This window comes from Cnephaeus nilssonii, assembly GCF_951640355.1.
Source record: "Cnephaeus nilssonii genome assembly, chromosome: 9".
NCBI classification, from domain to species: domain Eukaryota; kingdom Metazoa; phylum Chordata; class Mammalia; order Chiroptera; family Vespertilionidae; genus Cnephaeus; species Cnephaeus nilssonii.
In genome coordinates, this window is record NC_137080.1 from 94,094,196 (window position 1) to 94,102,483 (window position 8,288).

The following is an 8,288-nucleotide window of genomic DNA, read 5'->3' on the forward strand; positions in this document are numbered from 1 at the left end:
CTCTCCCAGGGCCCTCCCGGACCCCCCGGACCCATCGGGCCTGTGGGGCAGCCTGGAGCCGCGGTGAGTGACGGACGCCCGCTTGCTCCCGCCAGAGCCCGCGTTCCGACTGCCTTTGGGGTTGGGGGTGGAGGAGGGGACTCTGGGACCTGGGTGTGCGTTTGTGGACAGAGAACACCTGACCGTGGTCACCTGTGTCCTTGTCCCTGCCTCCCCCTCTTCAGGGAGCAGATGGGGAGCCCGGGGCCCGGGGCCCTCAGGGACACTTTGGAGCCAAAGGTGATGAAGGAACGAGAGGATTCAATGGGCCCCCCGGACCCATCGGCCTACAGGTGAGCTGGGGTGGAGACAGGGGCTGAGAGTTGTGGTCAGGAGCCCCGTTCTGACGAGGACAGGGAGGTGGGGGCAGGCCTGTGGTCTGAGGGAGGGAGCTGGGCCGGGGCGGGTTGCTCACCGGCTCTGTGCCCTGTGACCTGCTCAGGGCTTGCCAGGCCCCTCGGGGGAGAAGGGAGAAACAGGAGACGTGGGCCCTATGGTGAGTGTGACCCCAACTGGCCCCGCCCCACCTCTGGTCACCCCCACCCATCCACCCGCCCGGCACCCTGCTCCCTGGCCTGCTGCCCCTCCTCCTCTTCTCTGCCTGGATCTCTGCCCAACCCAACCCCCACCTTCCTGTGGCCCCCCGCCTGCTGTGTCCCCCCCACCCCGCTCCCCTGCTAGCTCTGGTGCATCTGTTTCTCCCCAGGGACCACCGGGCCCCCCAGGACCTCGAGGCCCCGCTGGACCCAACGGAGCTGATGTGAGTCCTCTCGGCCTCTGGTCCCTTCAGACCAATGTGGCCGGTCCTCTGCCCCACCCCCCCCCCCCCCCGCGGTAAACTGGTCTCATCTCAGGCACCACTGCTCGGCCTCCCACTGCTTCCCGCTGAGACCTCGGGTGGGGGGCCCTCATCCTGGCCCGGCCCTGGAATGGCACCTCCTCCCTGACCTATGACCCCTATTTCTGTTCCCTTCCAGGGTCCTCAAGGTCCCCCAGGAGGTGTTGGGAACCTGGGTCCCCCTGGAGAGAAGGTAACTAGGAGGGGCGAATGGCCTGGCTGGAGTCTGCCCACTTGGGTTGGGGGTCGGGAGAGAGGAGGTGGGGGGACTATCAGGGGTTTGGGGGAAGGAGGATTTTGACCTCAGTCTCCTTGCAGGGGGAGCCAGGAGAGTCAGGGTCCCCCGGGGTCCAGGGTGAGCCAGGCGCCAAGGTGAGTGATGGCTTTGAGGTATCGTTCCCCAACCCTTCACCCCCTCAACCCACCCCCTTTCTCCACCCCTTCACCCGCTCAAACCCCCTCATTTCCCACCCCCTTCACCCCCTCAACCCACCCCCCTTTCCCACCCCCTTCACCCCCTCAACCCACCCCCCTTTCCCACCCCCTTCACCCCCTCAACCCACCCCCCTTTCCCCACCCCCTTCACCCCCTCAACCCACCCCCCTTTCCCCACCCCCTTCACCCCTTCAACCCACCCCCCTTTCCCCACCCCCTTCACCCCCTCAACCCACCCCCCTTTCCCACCCCCTTCACCCCCTCAACCCAACCCCCTTTCCCCACCCCCTTCACCCCCTCAACCCACCCCCCTTTCCCCATGACCGGCTCTAGGGCAGGGGCTCCAGGGCAGGAGTCGGTGCCCAGCCTTCTCCATGGGCCTGTCCCTGGGTCTCTGCGAGCCCTGCCCCCCTTTCCTGGACAGAAGGGCCGGGGACCCCATGGGCTGGCCTTTCTGGTGCCTCCTTGGGTGGCGGAGGGCCTAGGGGGGGCTGAAGGCGTCTTGGAAGCTGGGGCTGCATCCTTGACCTTCAAGATCCCCTTGGGACCATCTGTACCCGCCACTCATCCTCCAGGGCCCGCGCGGGGAGCGTGGGGAGAAAGGAGAGTCCGGGCAGCCGGGAGAGGCGGGACCACCAGGGCCTAAAGGCCCCACCGGGGACGACGGCCCCAAAGGGAACCCTGTGAGTTGGGGAGGGGCTGAGAGGAGGCCCTGTGACTGGGAGGCTGGGATGTGTGTGAGGACTGGAGTGTGGGGAGCGAGTGTGGGGCTACCTGGGAGGAGGCTCTGGGAATAAGGTCCCCTGGGGAGGTTGTGGCGTCCAGAGCGAGACCCCACAGAGCGAGGGAACATGCGAGCCGGCCCCTGGTTAGTCCTGGGAAGCCTGGGAGGCGTGGAGGCGGGGGCGGGCAGGGGCGCTGCCTGCAGGGGTGTGGCTGCGCCTGCGGGGTCTGCTGTGGCTCTGGGGGCCAGTTGTGAGCCTGCCTTGTCCTCCCTCTGCGTAGGGCCCTGTCGGCTTTCCCGGCGACCCTGGCCCTCCCGGAGAAGGCGGCCCTCGCGTGAGTCTTGGCCAGTGCGGGCGGGACAGACAAAGGTCTCTGTGGCCGCTGGGCTTGGGGTGTGGCCGGGAGGCTGGAAGGGGGGGAGGGTCAGCAGCGGGCAGGGGATCCCGCCAGGCTGGGCCCCCTGACCCGGCTTCCTCCCTGCAGGGCCAGGATGGAGCGAAGGGTGACCGTGGAGAGGACGGCGAGCCGGGGCAGCCAGTGAGTGACCAGTGCCCCCCCCCGACCCCCCTGAGCCCAAGCCTTCACCACTGCTCCTCTTCTGTGCCCCCGCCTGAGGCCCCTGGCTGGAAGCTAACCCCTTGCCCACCCTTATTCCTCCCTCCGTAGGGGTCCCCTGGTCCCACTGGGGAGAATGGACCCCCCGGGCCACTTGGAAAGCGGGTAAGTGAGGTGGACACCTGGGGGGACACCTGGGGTCTTCAGGGGCGCCCTTGGGTGGTGGGCGGGGGACGGGGCGACGGCAGGTGGCCTGGCAGGGAGAGGCTGTGTCTGGGTTGTCCTGGGTGGTGTGTATGTGCTGGAGCACGTGTGTTTGTTTCAGGGGTTTCGTATGTAAGTTCTTGCCAGGGGCGTGGTGTGAACACACCAATCAGAATAGGCGGGGACGGGCTGGCTTCCTGGCCCCTGCTGGGCGGGGCTCACCCTGCAGCTGCTGGGGCCGGAGGTGGGCGTGGCTCCCACCAGATGCTCCGGGCCACTCTACTTTCACACCTGCCCTCCCCCCCCCCCCCCCCCCCGCCCCGTGCCCTCATCCCCGCCTTCCTGCCTCCACCTGCAGGGTCCTGCCGGCACGCCTGGTCCTGAGGGACGACAAGGAGAGAAGGGAGCCAAGGTGGGCGAGGCCACCCTGGATGCTGGACCGTCCCCTCCATCTTCCCGCTCCTTTGCTCCTCAGAGTCCTCGGTCCACCTCCCCCTTCACAGCCCCCGCCCCCCAGCTGAGCCCCTTGTGGGAAGGGGGTTCCCTCTACTTGCTCCTGCCCCGGGGGCTCCTGGGGCTTAGACCTATTTCCTGCATCGCCCTGTCTACCTTGGACTCCCTGCCCCCCTTCCTGCCCCTTAGAACACCTTCCCTGTGTGCGTTTCAGGGGGATCCCGGTGCTGTGGGTGCCCCGGGAAAGACCGGCCCAGTGGGTCCCGCAGGCCCAGCAGGAAAACCTGGTCCCGATGGTCTGAGGGGGCTCCCGGGCTCAGTGGTGAGTCTGGAGGGAGAGGCTGGGCTGGGGGGGGGGCCAGGGGAGGGGACACTCTGCCTGACCTCTGGGGTCTCCTCAAATCTGTAGGGCCAGCAAGGTCGTCCTGGGGCCACAGGTCAGGCCGGGCCCCCAGGTCCTGTGGTGAGTGACTGGCCCCGGGTGGGGTGAGTGGGGGCGGGGGCGCCTGGGCAGTGGGCATGGAGCTGAAACCCTGGAGGAGCGGGAAGTGGGGGGGGGGGGCTTGGTTTCACCTCTCCCTGGAAAGAGTGACTTTCTCTCTCCCCACAGGGACCCCCAGGGCTCCCTGGCCTCCGCGGTGATGCTGGGGCCAAGGGAGAGAAGGTGAGTGACAGACAAGTGGCCAGGTGTCTCCCTCCCCCCACACCGGCCCTCCCCCCGAGGTGGGACCTGAGTTCCCTGCTCTGCTCTGGGCTCCAGCACCGGGCCTTCGGGCCTTAGCGAGGGCTCTTCTAGCCCTGGCTCTGGGCTCTGAGCGTGGTCCCCGCCCCTGTCTCCTGCTCCTCCCTGACCGACGTCCTCTTCTCCAGGGCCACCCCGGTCTCATTGGGCTGATCGGGCCTCCTGGGGAGCAGGGAGAGAAGGGGGACCGGGGGCTTCCTGGCCCTCAGGGCTCCGCTGGACAGAAGGGGGAGACGGTGAGGAGAGGGCGCCGTCCTGGAGGGATGAGGTGGAGATTCCCGTCGGGGTGGGCTGGGGGATGGGGAGGAGAACCCAGGTGAACGAGGCCCCCCTTCCCTAGGGCATCCCCGGAGCCTCTGGCCCCATCGGTCCGGGAGGGCCCCCTGGCCTCACTGTGAGTACCATCTGTTCCCCACCCCCCGCCCCCAAACCCTACCCAACGGCTTCCATGGCAACGCCAGCCTAAGAGGCTCAGGCCTGCTTCCCCCCCCACTCTCCCCCGCGTGTCCTTACCCGCAGTGGCTCCTCCCTCTCCCAGGTCTCCCGCCCCAGGCTCCCTCACGCCCTGCCTGTGGACTCCTGGCCTTGCCTCTCCATCCCTGCGCCCTGGCCTTCCCTGAGTGACGTCTTTCTTGTTTCTCCTTTCTCAGGGACCCGCAGGCCCCAAGGGAGCCAAAGGAGCCACAGTGAGTGACCCGGCCCCGACCTGCCCGCCCCCACGCCGGACTTGGCACTGTCTCTCCAGAGCAGTGCTCCCCCCGGGAGCCCCTCACTCCCAGCCTGGATATTGAGTTGACCCCACTGTGACCTTGACCCCTCCATGACCTCGTTTACTCCTTTGGCAGGGCCCAGCAGGACCCAAGGGAGAGAAGGGCGTCCAGGGCCCTCCGGGACACCCGGTGAGTTAGGAGGCCTGGCCCGCGTCCCTGGCGTCCCTCCCTGTCCTGCACCTTCTCTGCTTCACCCCCACTCTCTCCATCTGCCCCTCCACCCAGGGCCCCCCAGGCGAGGTGATCCAGCCCCTGCCCATCCAGATGCCCAAGAAGACTCGGCGCTCAGTGGATGGAAGCCGCCTGATGCAGGAAGATGAGGCCGAGCCGACTGGGGGGGCCCCGGGCAGTCCTGGGGGGCTGGAGGAGATCTTTGGCTCGCTGGACTCCCTGCGGGAGGAGATCGAGCAGATGAGGCGGCCGACAGGGACCCAGGACAGCCCTGGCCGCACCTGCCAGGACCTGAAGCTCTGCCACCCAGAGCTGCCCGATGGTCAGTGCCAGCCCAGGGCACACAGCAAGACGAACAGCCTCCTGGGCGTGACGAGCAGAATGGTGTTGCCAGAGTCAGGGATGGTGTTGGGTGGGGGTGAGGGGACTGGAACAGTGGCTACCTACCAGCACCAGAAACGGACATGGTCCTGCCAGTGTGCATCAGCCGCTGCCAGCTGCCGTCTGCAGGAATAGATAGCACATGTGTGCACAGGGCCTGCGTTCACACAGCCGGACATGTGTGCAAACCTACAGTCACACAGGCATGCAAACCTACAGCCAACACATGTGCAAACCTACAGCCAACCCATGTGCAAACCTACAGCCACACACGCGTGCAAACCTACAGTCACACATGTGCAAACCTACAGCTACACGTGCAAACCTACAGCTACACACGTGCGCAAACCTACAGCCTCACACGTGTGCAAACCTACAGCTACACGTGCAAACCTACAGCCAACACATGTGCAAACCTACAGCCAACACATGTGCAAACCTACAGCCACACATGCGTGCAAACCTACAGCCACACATGTGTGCAAACCTACAGTCACACATGTGCAAACCTACAGCCACACATGTGCAAACCTACAGCCACACATGTGCAAACCTACAGCCACACACCTGTGCAAACCTACAGCCTCACACTCATCGTGATCAGGAGCCTGGGATGCTGCTGGGGGGCGTCAGGGATGGGGGGCTGTGAGGGAAACTGAAGTGCAGGACTGCGCTAGGGGCTTTGGTGGGAGAGCAGGGGCTGGGGGCTGGGAGCGTGTAGGGAGGGTGGGGGTGGGGATGTGGTGCAAAGAGCTTCTTGGGTCTGAGCTCCCCGCCCCCCTCCCCCCCCCCCCAGGAGAGTACTGGGTGGACCCCAACCAGGGCTGCGCCCGTGACGCTTTCCGGGTGTTCTGCAACTTCACGGCGGGCGGGGAGACCTGCGTGCTGCCTCGGGACGATGTCACACAGGTGCCCGCGCCCCCTGTGGGGGGTGGCTCTGGGGTTAGGTGACAAGTTCCCCGGCGTCGGCCTGCAGAAGACTGGCCCCTCTCCATTCCTGCGCCTCCCTCCTCCCTCCTCACCATCCCCCGTGCTCACCACCCCGCAGCCCCAGGCAGACATTCGCCTGTCCTGCCGCCCAGTCTCCTGGCTCCCACTCGGGCATTTCTCTCAGCGCCCCTCCTATTCCCCGCCCTTGCCGCCCAGCCACCTCCGCTGGCCCTGACCGCAGCCCTCCCCCCCAGTTCTCCTACGTGGACTCGGAGGGCTCCCCGGTAGGCGTGGTCCAGCTCACCTTCCTGCGGCTGCTCAGCGTCTCCGCCCACCAGGACGTCTCCTACCCGTGCTCCGGGCCGGCCCGCGACGGCCCCCTGAAGCTCAGGGGGGCCAATGAGGATGAGCTGAGCCCTGACACCAGCCCCTACGTCAAGGAATTCAGAGCCGGCTGTCAGGTGGGAAGGGAAGGGAAGAGCTCAGGTGGGGGTGCGGGGTGGGGAGGATGGAGATGGGGCTCACCTGTGTGCAGACAGCAGCATCACCAAGTACACACGTTTACACAGGTGGCCCAGCAGAGACACAGGGGTGGGCAACACCCCCACAGGGTCACACAGGTACATGCACATGTCAATCACGCCAGCTAATGTCTCTCCTCCCCCCAAACACACATACACACATCCCTCTGGAGCAGCACAGGCTCAATCACCACCACAGGCTGCGATCTCAAAGACCTGCCCCCCCAGCCCCGCCCCCTGCCTTCCCCGTCATGGGACGCGTTGGGGGAGTCCCGCTCACCGTGCTCAGAGGAGAGGCCAGCCTGGGCTGTGCCCTCCACCCAGCTCACCCCGCCCGTCTCCCCTCCAGACACAGCAAGGCCGGACGGTGCTGGAGGTGCGGACCCCTGTGCTGGAGCAGCTGCCAGTGCTGGACGCCTCCTTCTCAGACCTGGGCGCCCCCCCGAGGCGGGGCGGGGTGCTGCTGGGGCCTGTGTGCTTCATGGGCTAGGACTTCTGTCTGACCCGTCCGTGGAAACCAGGCCCCTGGAGCCCCACCGCATCGGCTCCGGGCCACCTCCCGGGGGCGCCTCACCAGCTGGGGCCCTGGGTCAGGGCACGGAGAGCCCCATCGGGGCAGACCAGGGGAGGGGGGAGCGGTGCCAGGCCGCCCCGGGGAGGGGTGGCATCTGGGGCTCAGGGCCCCCCAGGAGCCTGTGACCTGTTAGACAGCTGACACACCTATTTAAAACTCGCCTCCCAATCACCCCAAACAAGAGGAAGAGAAGAGAAAGGACACTGTGTATTTTGTATTTAAAAGTAATTATATTAATTATTTAAAGAGTGGAAAACTGAATAACAACAAAGATAGAGATGCCAACCAGATCAGCGGACCTGGGACAGGGCTCTGCAGGGATGACCCTGGTCCCGGGCCTCGGGGCTTCCCCAGTGACTGGAACCCCGCTCCTGCCCAGCCCCGCAGCACCCACTGTGAACATTGGAATACACGGCTCTTGCCTCTGGGCTCTCTCATCTCCATTCACTGGCTGTTTGGCTCCCACCCACACACTTGCTCTCCTTCACCCCGTCTGGGCCTCGCGGAAACGGCTGCTACTTGGGGGGAACGGGGCAGTGAGGGGGTGTGCAGGGCCTGGGTGCACGGACTGCGGAAGCATCAAATCTACATCAGCTGGGCAGTCACAGGCCTGAGCCCTGAGGACCCCCTGGCCATCCTGGCCCCCCCTCCCCTGGGCGCCCTCCCTTCCCTGACGCTGCAGTTGAAGGGACCTTGTGCGGCCACGGATGGAAGGGCCTCCCAGGACCTCGTCCAGCCCTACACCCAGCGTCCCTCTGACTGATGGTTAAAAATGTGATTGTTTCCTCCTAGGGTGTATGTGTGATGCTGTGTTGTTACTTCCATCCCCACAAACCCCTACCCCACCCCCATTCTTGCGGGCTCAGCTGTAGCCAGAAATGGAAGGCTTAACCCCTGTTCCCTGGAGGGCCTGTCCCGCTGGTGTCACAAGTGGGTCCCCGGTTCCATC

At 66.0% G+C, this 8,288-nt stretch overlaps 1 protein-coding gene across 1 annotated transcript in view; it reads left to right on the plus strand.

The window, feature by feature from the left end:
• The window catches only part of COL11A2 (collagen type XI alpha 2 chain), a gene marked incomplete at its 5' end in the record, with an annotated part of 28,261 nt that extends 20,321 nt beyond the window's left edge, over positions 1-7,940 (plus strand). Inside the window, 22 exons of the mRNA XM_079780081.1 lie at positions 10-63; positions 225-332; positions 482-535; positions 746-799; positions 1,017-1,070; positions 1,196-1,249; positions 1,888-1,995; positions 2,318-2,371; positions 2,522-2,575; positions 2,705-2,758; positions 3,156-3,209; positions 3,465-3,572; positions 3,660-3,713; positions 3,861-3,914; positions 4,121-4,228; positions 4,333-4,386; positions 4,643-4,678; positions 4,838-4,891; positions 4,988-5,255; positions 6,111-6,223; positions 6,499-6,705; positions 7,115-7,940. Coding sequence (XP_079636207.1) covers positions 10-63; positions 225-332; positions 482-535; positions 746-799; positions 1,017-1,070; positions 1,196-1,249; positions 1,888-1,995; positions 2,318-2,371; positions 2,522-2,575; positions 2,705-2,758; positions 3,156-3,209; positions 3,465-3,572; positions 3,660-3,713; positions 3,861-3,914; positions 4,121-4,228; positions 4,333-4,386; positions 4,643-4,678; positions 4,838-4,891; positions 4,988-5,255; positions 6,111-6,223; positions 6,499-6,705; positions 7,115-7,255 — 1,899 coding nt within the window. The 3' untranslated portion in view covers positions 7,256-7,940. The remainder of the gene's footprint in view (positions 1-9; positions 64-224; positions 333-481; positions 536-745; positions 800-1,016; positions 1,071-1,195; positions 1,250-1,887; positions 1,996-2,317; positions 2,372-2,521; positions 2,576-2,704; positions 2,759-3,155; positions 3,210-3,464; positions 3,573-3,659; positions 3,714-3,860; positions 3,915-4,120; positions 4,229-4,332; positions 4,387-4,642; positions 4,679-4,837; positions 4,892-4,987; positions 5,256-6,110; positions 6,224-6,498; positions 6,706-7,114) is intronic.
• Positions 7,941-8,288: the final 348 nt, after the last annotated feature.